A 13,489-nucleotide genomic window follows, 5' to 3' on the forward strand; every position below is an offset into this window, starting at 1 on the left:
TGGCCACATAAAGTAAATAACATTTTGATAAAATTTTAGTGGTTCAACAAGGTTTATTTTTTATTTTATTTTTATTTCAACGTAATAGCTGTAGCTCGGCAGATTACAAAAGTCATTAGCAACAGAGGAGGTTCTTTTTAGTTGAAATCCCAAAATGGACATGTCTGCGGGAAATTTGTGCTTTTGTCAACAACTCAAAACTAATATCCCAGACATATGTCTGCTTTCGTGAAAATGCATCACATACATTTGTATAAACATTTGTATATTTATTTTGTATTTCATAATATTGATCAATTGTTTTTCGGGAAGTCTGGGCATTTTTTTCCGACTTGGTGACTCTGACCTCCCAGTTTGCGGCATTCAAGTGCACTTTTCCAAATCAGAGGTGGAAAAAGTCTGACTTCCCACCTTCAGTGAATGAGGCATGAGACAAGAGTAAATCTTGGAATCCGATGAATGAAGAAGGCTTTTGGTTTGAAAACAGACCCATCAATGGCTTCACTTTCACTCGCAAGCAAAACGATTACTTCTGATTTGACTTAAATGAAATATACAGAGCTGTATTATTTAGCCGGTAAAACATCAAAAATGATGTTGCACTATGTGCTTTTCTACAACACTACAAACTACATTATCAGTTAAATAATATAATGTTTTATAGTCGTAACATTTGATTGTGGATCTAATGAAATAAAAATTTCAGCAGCATCTGTAGGAGTAGGCAAAATAATCTGCATAAGTGTAAAGTAAAATCTACTGTAGTTCAAAACAGCACCACGTTTATGAATGACCATAAATGTTACTTTATTTTTAATATATTTTTAGTGCATCATTAAGTTTACATTGCTTTCTTATGGGTTTTCATGGTTCTGGATGTCTGGAAGAAGAGGAGAAGGCACCAGGATGAAAAAACTAGGAAAAATGGAAATCCCCAACTTTCTGAATTTGAGTCAGTTGGTCATTTGTCTCAGTGTTTGGGAGCAAACTGGACAACACATTAGACCATGCATTAAACATTACACCTTTTACCATTTCAAATACTAGTGAAATTAAGGTTAATATATTTGTTTAAGGCATTTCAATGAATGTTTCCCTTTTCGATGAAAATGCTACACAATAACTGAATTAATGGCAGTGTAAACCTTGTCCTTTGTTTCTTTCCAGTTCCTCTGTAGTTTAGCCAACGACTAAAGTAAATACAGCAGACTGAAAGGTTATCGCAGAGGTTGAGTAGAAGCAGTGTGGCGGGGGAATTATGTGATCACAGTGGGGCCAGTGCGTCCAGTCTTCTCTTGAAGTTGTGAAATCTTCAAGGCAATGTCCACCAAGGGCGCCAACATCACCTGCACAGAGCCACAATATAAACACATACTACTGTAAATATGTGACTTTTATTTGGGTTTAAACCCCTCCCCCGAAAAACAAAATGAATTGGGCAGCTATCTGTTAAGTTGTGGTGAAAGAAAATCGTGTGAAATGAATCATTAGATAAACAAATACTGTGAGTTACTACATGGTTAAAACAACTGCCGCACAGTGGGAAGGTTCTGGGTATTAATCTCGACTCAGGTCATGTTGCTTTGGGTTTATCTGGCTACTCGGGCTTCCTCCCACGTTCCAAAAACATATACATCAAGTTAATCGAAGGCTCTAGATTGCTCATAGGATTGAACATACAGTATGTGGATGTTTTTTGACTGCATATGTGCCATGCAAGTGGCTGGTGAACGGTTCAGGGTGAGCCCATATATATAAATATATACCCTCGCAAAAAGTGAAATCTGCATAATACTTACATTTGAACTGTGCTAGTACTACTAGCCCCCCCCCCCCACCACCTTTTTTTTTTCTTTTCTGGGAGCTTTGTTTTAAGGGATGCCATTGTGTATTTGCAATATTCTGTGTGATCCTATCAGTGGTTTCTTTTTCACCTGTGAAGCCCTTTGTGACTGGTGATTCAGGGCTACACAAATACATTTGACTTTACTTGTTAGGCATCAAAGTGTGCAAAATGATGTACCAGCACTTGAGCACTGCTAGCTACTGCCCTAAATTGGCAATTGAATGTAATTTCAGAACATTGTGCTGTTTGTATCAGAAGTCTTGAGTCACAGTTGCAGTAGAATAACTTCAAAATAAAAGTGTACCCAGGCATTCTGGTAAAGTACAGTTTATTTTGAAGTTGGCCTTCTCACTGCGTTCTAGTGTGTTTCGAGCTCACACAGTTATTAAAAATTGCTTCTGCGATTGACTTGACATATTTTGCCAGTGTAAACTACTAGGCAGATTTAAAAAAATGCCGCAACCATTGGTTTGAACCGAGGTACTTGAATTACTCGAGTACATGTTTCAGGCCTACACAATGTCAGAGAGATGCATGCCTGATCAGAATGAGGACAAGTGGAAGAGGAAGCCACTGGCTAGTTAAGCTCATATTCATTTTAAAGGTCTGACCTGGGGATCCTGGTAAATCTTCTGGGGGTCCTTCTCATAGCTATCAATATAAAGCCTGATGGTTGCGCCTGCACTGCCAGTGCCACTGAGACGGAAAATAATCCGAGATCCGTCAGCAAAGATAATTCTGAGGCCCTGATGAAACAAGAAAGTTAAGGAATGATAAGAGGACAGGTCAAATGATTGGAAAAGCAGCAAGTATTCACTGTATTACTGGACCGAGTGTGTTTGTATGATTAGAAAACAAACTGGGCAATTTTCATATCACTGTTCTTTTCTTAATGCGGACCTGGTTTTTGGAAATGCTTCCATCCACAGGATCTGTGTAGGCAAAGTTGTCTGCAATCGCCACCTCGTACGTTTTATCACCCGATGATAACTTTTTCCCCACAAAGGATGGGTTGAACATAGCTGTTTCCAGCTCCTTGATCATTTTGTTGGCGGCATCCGAATCGACTTCCTCATAGTCGTACCTGGGAAAAAAACAAAAACAAAAAAAAACAAACAGTCTCCGTTACTCAAGTTGAACCATATTTTTATTTCAAAATGAAAAGCACTGGATGAGTCATGTTTTATGCGTTGTACTGTTACAACACATAAAACATGACTCATCAGCAGTCGTAACATGGCAGGCAAAGCATGCTAACTGCCTAGGGCCCCAAGCATGGATGCCTTCAACCAATATCACTTATATATTTTTTCCTGCCCCCCTCTTCCGGCTGGGGGAGGGGGCTAGCTAGATGGTGAGGGTTGACTTGACCGCCTCCATTGGGTCCTGCGTTGGTCGACCATCACGGGTTAGGAGTTCGGCCGTCTGCAGTCCACCTGGCTGGAATGTGGGATGGTTCCTGCCCAATGGCCTTGCCTGCTGTCAAGACATCACTGCACTATATAGCACATTATGTTTTCTGTAATTTATGTTGTTTCTGTGTCTGGTACATGCAGCATCCACTTCAACCTGTGGGCCTGGAAGGGGGCTCCTCCCACCTGTGGTCCCTTCTGGAGGTTTCTGATTTTCCCCTAATTTGGGGTTTTTGAGTTTTTCCTTCCCCTTCTGGGAGCTTTGACAGGGGATGCTGTTGTGTACCCTATACTGAAAAGATGTCTCTGTACGACCTCTTTTCATTCTGTGAAGCCCTTTGAGACTTCGGTGATTTAGGGCTATATAAATAAAATTTGATTGATTGATTGATTGACATATTTAAAAATATATTAAAAAATGAAAATGGATGAATTAAAAAAACCAAACAAAACACTGCAGTGACTACATGTAGTATTCAGCCTTGTACTAGCGACGCTGCTAGCCCCACCTCTGACACAGTATTGATATCGGTTGCTAGCAACAATAGAACCCTAAACATTCATTGCAATGACACGTTGTCATTCAGCGAACCCTCTAAAGGGGCTCCCTAACTTGCAGGCAAGTTAGAAATGGCATTTGGAGCGCAACATAAATGAAGAAAACTTCTCGCCATGCCGCACACTGTGCATGGAGTGTCAATGAGCTTATATCCTTCACCATGTGTAGATAGATCCACACAACAAAGATCATAAAAGGGTTCTATTTTGTTAGTTATTTGTCATTAATTAATTATTTGTAAGTTGGTTACTGAATACAATATACTTTTTCTTGGACATGTTCCAGTTTTTTGGGGGTGGTCCTTCTTGCCTAGACTCCGGTTTATAACCCACAGAGAACATTTCTGACAAGCGTTTCGTTCTACAGTTCCCAGTAAAACCACTAGAGGAAGTAGAGCACTGTACGTGAGATGTGTGATGTGCAAGGGATTGGACAATATCTTCTGGATAATTTTGACCCGCCCCAATATTCTCTTAAAGAGGTACCTTTAAGAATGATTTTCCCATCTCTGAAATTGAATGGCAAACAATATTCATGGGGAAAGTTCAATATCTTGATTACAATCACAATCTGTCCATGGGGGACGGCACACAAATAGCTCACAACTGGGATTGTTACACTTTATAATGTGTTATATATTTTTAGTAAAGCTACAAAAAAATAAAAAATAGCGGAATGTGAAAATAAACATGGTAAGTATCAATTTCTTTATACCTGGTGAAAAAGTTTCTGCCAAACTTCTGCCAGTGATCCTTCATGATGTCTTCCACGCTCTGTTTGCGACTGGCTAAGATTGACAACCACGCGAGTACGGCCCACAGGCCGTCCTTCTCCCGGATGTGATCCGAGCCTGATTGTTGAACAGAAAGTACAGAGTAGAGTTATTAGGAGTACAGGCATGGGCCAATATCAGATTCTGACAGGATCATAACCGTGAGCAAAAATATCACGCTTTTTACGGCATCATGGAACTAAAAAAAACAGCTTAACTTTTTTTTTCCATTACACAGTATTTTTTTAAACAACATATTGAATATTTGGTACATTAGGAATGGGTTCCATGTTTAGTATAAATAAATAAATACACAAATATTCTTCTTCATTTCAATTGTTCTTAGCAAGTCACAGTGCCCCGTTACTGGTAAACTATTTTTAAGTCAAAGACCTCCTTATCCTGCATGCATGCTAAGAAGGTAGAAAAAAAAAAAAAAGCAAACCAGTGCCAAAGCTCTCCTCTCCACACAGTGAGAGTTTTCCTGCATCCATCAAGTTCCCAAAGAACTTCCAGCCTGTTGGGGTCTCATATAGCTGCATTTTCAGTGCTTTTGCCACACTAAAGTAGATTGACAAATTTAAAAAAAAGTGTGCTTCATTATTGATGGCAGCTGATAACTTGTTTTTGTGTATTGATTTTGCATCATGATTCATACTTATCCAGGGCTCCACTTGTGGGCATACTGCGGGCCAGTCCCTTCACGCCAGTCTTTTGGAAGTACGGAATGCTGGTGATGTTGGCTGCAATAACAGCCACTGAGTCTGACGGGTTCACGAAAAATCCATGTTTGCCAAGCACCATGTTGCGGTCCTGAAAGGGAGCAAGAGTCACAGAAGGGTAAGCAAACCCGGATAAGCAAATATTTGTCACATTAAAAAACAAAATGCCCCCAAAAAAGTCATCGGTTAGAATGATCAGCAAAATCATCATTAATCATTCTCTTCTCCTGCACATAACATTTCTAATGGGGAAAAGAAGATCTACAGCCAAAGACGCATTCCATTCACGCATTCCAAGGCAGATTTAGTACCACATATATTTTTCATCCATTTACTGCACATACCTTCTATTTAAATGACAAGTGACATGTTTACACTGACTAAACATGTGCCAAAATTGCACATGACTATTTCTACGACAACATATGATAAAACATTCATTTTTGGAAAAATATTGAATAAATTATTAAAAAAAAAAAATTACATACTGCTGTGAGAATACCCCTCCCCCAAACTGATGATTAAGGATGGTAACGTTGACATTACTGCAATGGTCGTCGTAGTTTCCATCTTTTTGCAAAAATGAACAAACTTTAACTCAGACATATTTAATGGTATAGGACTGGCTCTGGCAAAAGTGCCTTTGTGTGTCAAAAAATGAAAATGTAGTTATTCATATATTCTAGTTATTCTTGTGCCCCTTTAAAATTATTTATAATACATAGTTACCTGAAAATTTTGCAAAGTTGCCGCAATCTCAATTTTGGTCAGTTGAAATCCATACTTTTGAGCCAACACATTTTGGTGCATACATCTTTCAAAGTTCCATATGAACAAGTAACCTTAGGAAAACCTATAGACCTCAGACGTTCAGGAAATGTTAAAAGATCACTGGAAAGTAAGTTCAAATTGAAGGAAAGGCCATCACTCAAGATTTTAGGCCTTTAAAAGTGAGGAAGTTGGAACTCTCTCAAAAAAAAAAGTAAACACACAGTGCAATTATAGTCACAAATTATTTATAGGGAAAAAGACAATCAAATGGATTACAAAAAATGGCTGACGCTGTTTTTTTGTTTTTGTTTTTTTTCTTCGATTGCCATAGTCATTCTGAGGCCACATCAGGTCATGTCTACCATTTAAACCACGCATGGGCTTTTGATAATATATTGACGCCCTCTCTTGGTAAAAAGTTGACACTGCACGCAGTGAGTTTCAACAGAGCAGGTCTCGTCGTCGCCACTGTGATTAAACTATTCTTTTGTCACAGATTTAGGATGTCAATATGAGACATATTCATCCGTGTCAAAGATAACAAAACACAATATTGCTCAGCTGCAAGGTGACATGTTTTTATTCTACCAACGCTAATTAGAGCATCACAGTTACCCCAGAATCACTAGTTAGAAAGTACTGCTTGTGTTTGTAAACCAGATGCCATGCAGAACTTAGCACATCAATGACATACCCATGCACTTTAAGTATCTTGTGCCTCAGCTGAAATCCTTGTCCAAAACACATAAAATCTACTTACACCATCACCATCAAAGGCGGCTCCAAAGTCATACTCTCCTCCTTTCATGGCATTCACCAGGTCCGCAGCATATGTCAGGTTTGGGTCAGGGTGGTGCCCGCCAAAGTCCTCCTTGGGGACACAATTGACTGCAGAGTTGGCCGGAGAACCCAGCTCCTCACACACTATCTTCTTCACATAAGGCCCAACCACTGAGAGAAAAAAAAAAAAAAAGTCGTTGATGTGCAACTTCCTTACATGTGCACAAGTTGATGGAATCCAATAATGGAGATGGAATAAATGTACTAAAAAAATCTGAAGCAGTTTTATACCTCCATGCATTGCGTCCAGGCGGACATTAATGTGATTGGCTCCAGAGAGAAGATCCTTTAGTGCAGCAAAATCAAAGATACCCCTCAGCATATCGGCATAGGCCTCAACAGAGTCCACTATCTCCACTAGGGCAAAGAAGATATAGAGTATGGTAAAGAAAGCTGCTCTCAAATATTCAGTGTGGATTATTTTTCAAAAATGACTTTCACATATTCCACGTGTTTTTTTTAACCACACAAATTGCAAACAAGAAAAAACAAATCTACCCGTGAAAGGCTTGAAACCCTCCACATCAAAGGTCTGCTTGCCAATCTTAGAAAGATCCGCTTTGAGCTCTGGGCAGATGTGATACTCCTGTAGGCCTTTGCTGATCTCAAAGATTTTGTTCGTAATGCCCTCTGGAGCAGGACCTGCGGACAGCAGAAGATAAACAAGATGGCAAGCAATCACACAACCAACTCTGGACTAACTCCAAACAATACACAGCCAGTAGTTAATGTAATACCAAATTTTTCAGAGCATAAAGGGTAGGGTCGAGTATAAATTCTTCATTCACCTCCACTGGAGATGTTGTACTTGATACCAAAGTCTCCATTGGGGCCGCCTGGGTTGTGGCTGGCTGTGAGGATGATTCCTCCCACTGCCTTTATCTTGCGGATCACACAGGACACTGCTGGGGTTGACATGATGCCATCTTGACCAATCACCAGGTGACCAATCTGCGAGGAAAATGAACAAATACAATAACTACAAGTGTGACAGGCTGTTAAGGGTTTTTTTTTAAGTCTGCAGTATTGGGGTTTTGATTCATGTTATTATTTTGGCCTACAATGCATTGCATTACACTAGGCGGTGATCGATGTTAATGATTGTAAGCAGCCTACCAGGATACTGTAATACAAGTTGAGGCCATTTTAAAAACCCAATAATAAACATTAGTATAGTATTGTCAAATTCTCCCTTCCTTGCAGACAGCATCAAGCACAGCTAAGCCACGGATACCAAAAATCCACACAAAATTCATGCCCATTCGCTTTCATTGAGGGAAACTACAGGTTACTTGACAACTAATCAATCACCAGATTAATCGACAACCCTTTATATAGTTATTTAATTTTCCAGGCAGGGTTCTGCTACCCATGGCTCCACAACAATGTAGTTCAATTCATGGGTGCGCGATAGGGGCTTTGTACCATGTTTTTAAAAGCAGAATATCTAATAACAACTGTTATATAAATTTACACTGTTGTGTAAATCTGATTTGGTTATTAAGGTGTGAGTGAGTGCACATCTTAAAATGAATTACTACAGCAATACAGGAACTGTTGAATTAAAATGGTGATTTGCTTGAGTAAACACTGATGCAATTTCCCTGCGCTGTCATTTCTCAACAATCCAATAGTGTCAAAACAGACTTTAGCACATCATCTTTGTGCAACATTTGGCTTTTGTGATCACGGATCAACTTACTTTAGACCAGTCATGGGCAAACTAGGCCCGAATAACACTGTTGGTATGCTTTTATTAATTTTCTATTGAAATATCCCACTTTTTTTTCTATTATGAGGTGTATTATCAAAACCTTCCCTTCATTTGCTTCGGCCCTTTTGTCAAATTTTAGCACCCTTCGTGGGAAAGTTTGCCCACACCTGCTAAGATTACATCACATCAAATTGATCTGTATAGCCCTGAATCACCACAGTCTTAAAGGGCTGCACGCCCTTTCCATTTCAATCATTTGGTGATGAAGAAGTTATTTTACATTACCTGACGAATCATAAGAGTGCAGCTACCCACCAGAGAAATGTATCATTATAATGACAAAACAGAAGTAGCAAAACTAGATCAAAACTACGCTGGGTGAGGTCCTTTTAATAGAAAATTGTTTTATTTTGTTTCTACAGTACTTCCAAACACATCCCAGTTGTGGTGAGCCCTGGTAAGACAAGTTGTAGGTTGCATACTGTTTGAATATAAATGCCCAGAATAGTTCATCCCTGGGCGATCGAGTTTCTAAGAGAACACCAAGACATCCTGAAGGGGAAACTCATTTTGTCCGCTGGTATCCAGGGCCTTGACATTTTGGTCGCAACCCACAGCTCTTACACATTAACTGGGTAGAGGGATGCAAAGAAAGAAAAACAAAGAAATGAACCAGGACAACCCTCAGTTTACTAGTTTTTCAAGTCTCTTATCTTATCCTCATGATTTGGACCTCCAACATGTTGGTCAAACAAATACCAATCACGTGATTCAAGATTACCTATAGCAGGGTTAGGCAGTCCATTTTGACAAGGGGGGGGGGGGGGGGGGGGGTTCTTGGACTCTAGAGTTGTCAAAGCTAATCGAATAATCAACAAGACATCGATTATCAAATCAATCGACAACTATTTAGGTAATTTTAGGAATTAACTTAGTAAAGTAACTTGAGTCATTTTTAGAGGTGTTTTCAAATTAAAATTGTCCAAATCTTTTGATTTGAACCTCTCGACCGTGATTATTCACTGTATCTGTAGTCTTTCATGAAGGCAAACTGACTCCATTTTGTATTTAATCAAAAAAGACATTTGCAAACATCTGCTATTACTTTATAAAACAAAGACTCTATTGTTTTGCTTCATTTCTGTTTTTGTCCCAAAGGACATTACTGAATAAAAGGTACCTGTAATAGGTTAATAAAACGTGATGAAGGAAAATGGTCTTGTAATATACTTTGATGCAAAATGAAAGTTTACCAGGTCATTTCATATGTCAACTAAATAATAGAAGGAATAATTGATTTAAAAAATATTTAATAGTGACATGGCGTCACTACTGTGAACCACAAAATCTTTATTTTTAACATCTGAAGTGAAGATAACGTTGAAAAAAATGTCTGAGTAATCCTCTTATTCATTAAATCAAAGCCAAAAAATGCTATCTGTTATGTCAGCATTTTATAGCATGTGGATCGTGCAATAAGTCTAATAATAATAAAATAATAGTCTATTAAAATATTTATAGCACCAGTCAAAAGTCTGGAAACACCTTCAAACTCAAATATTCTGACACAGATAAAAAGGTCAAAACATCAAAGTTATCAACTCTTTAAAATGCAGAGCTGTGAATTGAAAACAATTTCAGGTCATAAAGCATCATTCACCTCATAAGATTGGTTAAGAAAATGCCAACATGTTGGTTTTCCTGGTTATCCTTGGTTGGTTGGCTTGGTTTTGTTTTGGTTGGTTTGGGTTGGATGGATGGACTTTATTACTTTATTGAATGGTTCCTAACATGTTGCTGCAGAGTAATGTAGGAAAAAATTAAAACCATTGAAGTTTAAGATGTTTCCAAACTTTTGAGTGCTTCTGAACTGCTGCACACAGCATCAGGCAAATAACTCATTATTGTTATCTACACACACACTCTCAGGCTGTTTTTTGTAAAGCTATCTGAGGGATTTTTTTTGTTTGTTGACATAGTCCAGGCCAAATGTTAGGACAGACCTTCACATTCAATGTTTTTTCTTTATTTTCATGACTATTTCCATTGTAGATTCTCACTAAAATAATCAAAACTGTGAGTGAAGACGTGGAGTTATACAGTGCGTAAAAAAAAGGTGAAATGACTAAAAAAAGTTTTATAATCAGTTTTTTCCCCCTCCATAATAGCCGTTCTCGGCTCTAATTACTGCTTTGCACACTCTTGGCATTCTCTAGATGAGATTCAAGAGGTAGTCACCTGAAATAGTTTTCAGTTCACATGGGTTCGTTTTTGGAATTTTATTGTTTCATCAATGAGGTTGGGGCCATCAGTTGTATTGTGCAAAAGTTACTTAATACACAGTTGACAGCCCTATTGGACAAATGTTTAAATTCAAAGAGTATTACGGCAGCTGTTAATATCCATATTATAGCAAGAACCAATCAATGAATTAAAGAAAACAGAGTGATCATCATTACTTTAAGGAACTGAAAGAGGTGTGTCCAAACTTTTGGTCCGTACTACAGTTCATGTAGCACGGAACATTTAGCATTGCTCTTGGCTTGGGCCAGCCGTGCATTTCTGACCTGGACTAGATGTGTTGCACTCCTCTAGTGACCAGTCCAAGCAAGTGACAAGAAACGTGACAGCCAGCACGTACCCCCCCGTCACGCCCCCTATTGACTTACACGTGTCTCAACATCTGCATTGTAGCCAAGAACCGTCTTAACAACAGTCGCAATGCTCGTTATGAAACAGATCTAAACCTGTTTGCACTCACTTGTGAAGCATACGAAAGAAAATAGAAATGAATTGAATGGACTCGTTTAGACATGACTGCTAAAGGTTGTCATATTTCATTGCATGAAGTTCAAGGGCAAGCGGGGCAAGAAAAGCTGAATCTGCACAAGACGTAAACCATATTAATGTACCAGCAAGTTATTCGTCTATAATAAAACGTAAAAGCATGGAAAATCAATACCACACCACCACCAGTCCGAGAACAGCATATTTCAGTACTGTCATGTTGATCTGCACAGTCTGGTTACAGTGCAAACCTGCGTGGTTAAATGTACTGTAGCTTTGCGCTGCAGGCTGGCAAAACGAGTGACTCCCGTTAAAATAAGTCACGCAAAATTTCTCAATAATCGTGTACAAGTTCTGACATTTAGGCCTTATTCAAATGAATCGTTACGGTTAGCCTGGCTGCTAGCTTGAGGCTAACCTTAGCACGACTGAAAAAAAGAGCACGCCGTTTTATGTATTCGTACTGACCCCGTTAGCAGCTGCGATCTGAACGATGAGCTGAATGGCGTCTTTCATAAAAAACCTGCCGTCACCTCCCACCACCAGCGTGGCTGCCTGCCTCTCAGATGGTTCGATGACAGAAATAATGCTCTGAATGAAGTTTTCCGCATAGTGCTGGTTCTGCTGGAATACTGTGACCCGCTTCCTCAGGCCGCTCGTCCCGGGTTTCTGGTCCGTATACGGCTTGGTCTTCACCTTCGTTACTTTGACCATTTTGACAAGCCCACTCAGGAGAGCACCTTCGATGGTCCTGTGTGATCCGCTGTCTAGGGCGATGCGAAGGCTTGCAGCGACCGGGGGGGAGGTGAGGGGTTCGGGCACTTACACGCTTGACAACGCCCCCCTCAGCGGTTTAAAGGGCGAGAGCAAAGGAGAACGCTTAGAACAGTTACATTTCACAGACATAGCCTACTAACCATGAGTGAAAACCCCACGTGACAAACGCAGGGTTAAATAAAAATACTTCACGCTATTGTCATAATTAATTAACATTATAATTACCAATTAAACCGGGTCCAAATTGGACAATGTGTGCAGTAGAATGCTAATTAAAACACATTACAAGGACTTGCAAAGACACAACTGGCCGTTAGATAACATATGAAAGAAACAGGGTTCAAAATGCTAAACTGTTATTTTTTCCTTTTGGGGGGAAATGTTAGATGATTTGGTTTTTGATGCCTGCAGCTTGTTCCAAAAAGTTGGCAGAGGAGGCAAAAAGACTGGAAAAGTTAAGGAACGCTCATCAAACACCAGTTTGGAACATCCCACAATTGAACAGGCTAATGCAGTGTTTATCAAATAGTGGGGCGGGCCCCTCTGGGGGAGTGCGAGGTGATGCCAGGGGGGGTCAAGGATGGCCCCAGGGAAAAGGCGTTGTTTTTGTCATGTGGTATAATTGCATGAAATAAGAATATTCTTTCTTTTTCTTTTTAAATTTCAGGCACTTTGATGCAATTGGTTATTTTTTCAATTTAAGAATAAGCTGTAACCCATATAAACGCTGTACAAGATAATGAACAGTTGTTGAACATTGAATTGAATTTTTCTTTTGTAATATTAAAAAAAGATACATGTTTAGGTATACTTATACAGTTTTTATAGATAATAACCATATTTATAGTCAGTGCGTCGAGCGGGGGGTGCAAAAAGTTTTCTTTCCTTCGGGGGGCTTGGCAAAATATAATTGAGAAGCACTGGGCTAATGGAACAGGCGAGTTCCCAAACGTTTATTGAATGTTGTTCAAAGGAAAGGTGATGCAACAGTGGTTAACATGAACATGCTACAGCAATGAAATTTCAAGTTAATGATTGACTGTTGAAAACAAGAATGTTTATCAGTTTGAAATATCTTGTATTCGTATGTTAAAAAACGTTCGCAATATCTTGCATTTGTAGGGTATTCAAATATTGGTTATCATGATTTGCAAATCAATGTATTCTATTTTATCTTTTAGTAACTTCATTGCACTTGAGTTGATAGGCACCAGGAAGACAGCGACCCAAGTGAGGATAAGCGACTAAAGGAAATGGATGGATGTTTGGATGCATTTCACAAATTATTC

The 13,489-nt window shown here is 39.2% G+C and overlaps 1 protein-coding gene across 1 annotated transcript; it reads right to left on the reverse strand.

Annotated features, from left to right (window-relative positions):
- Positions 1–782: 782 nt before the first annotated feature.
- Positions 783–12,230, reverse strand: pgm1 (phosphoglucomutase 1). Its single transcript, XM_088426336.1, has 11 exons — positions 11,892–12,230; positions 7,711–7,873; positions 7,421–7,564; positions 7,154–7,279; positions 6,843–7,033; positions 5,248–5,402; positions 5,035–5,150; positions 4,532–4,667; positions 2,747–2,930; positions 2,458–2,592; positions 783–1,346 (listed from the first exon to the last, which is right to left on the reverse strand). Exons 1-11 carry the CDS (start codon positions 12,135–12,137, stop codon positions 1,257–1,259), a joined length of 1,686 nt encoding a protein of 561 aa, XP_088282462.1. The 5' UTR covers positions 12,138–12,230; the 3' UTR covers positions 783–1,256.
- Between the last annotated feature and the right edge of the window lie 1,259 nt (positions 12,231–13,489).

This window comes from Hippichthys cyanospilos, chromosome 10 (genome assembly GCF_059441005.1).
Source record: "Hippichthys cyanospilos isolate Australia breed blue-spotted pipefish chromosome 10, RoL_Hcya_1.0, whole genome shotgun sequence".
NCBI lineage: Eukaryota > Metazoa > Chordata > Actinopteri > Syngnathiformes > Syngnathidae > Hippichthys > Hippichthys cyanospilos.

Excerpts from the sequence above, each read along its gene's own strand:
- pgm1 (XM_088426336.1), bottom strand. The coding sequence starts at position 12,137 with ATGGTCAAAGTAACGAAGGTGAAGACCAAGCCGTATACGGACCAGAAA. Across the intron at positions 2,931-4,531 it reads GGCAGAAACTTTTTCACCAG|GTACGACTATGAGGAAGTCG; the intron begins GTATAAAGAAAT and ends TTTTTTTCCCAG. Across the intron at positions 1,347-2,457 it reads AGATTTACCAGGATCCCCAG|GTGATGTTGGCGCCCTTGGT; the intron begins GTCAGACCTTTA and ends GGCTCTGTGCAG.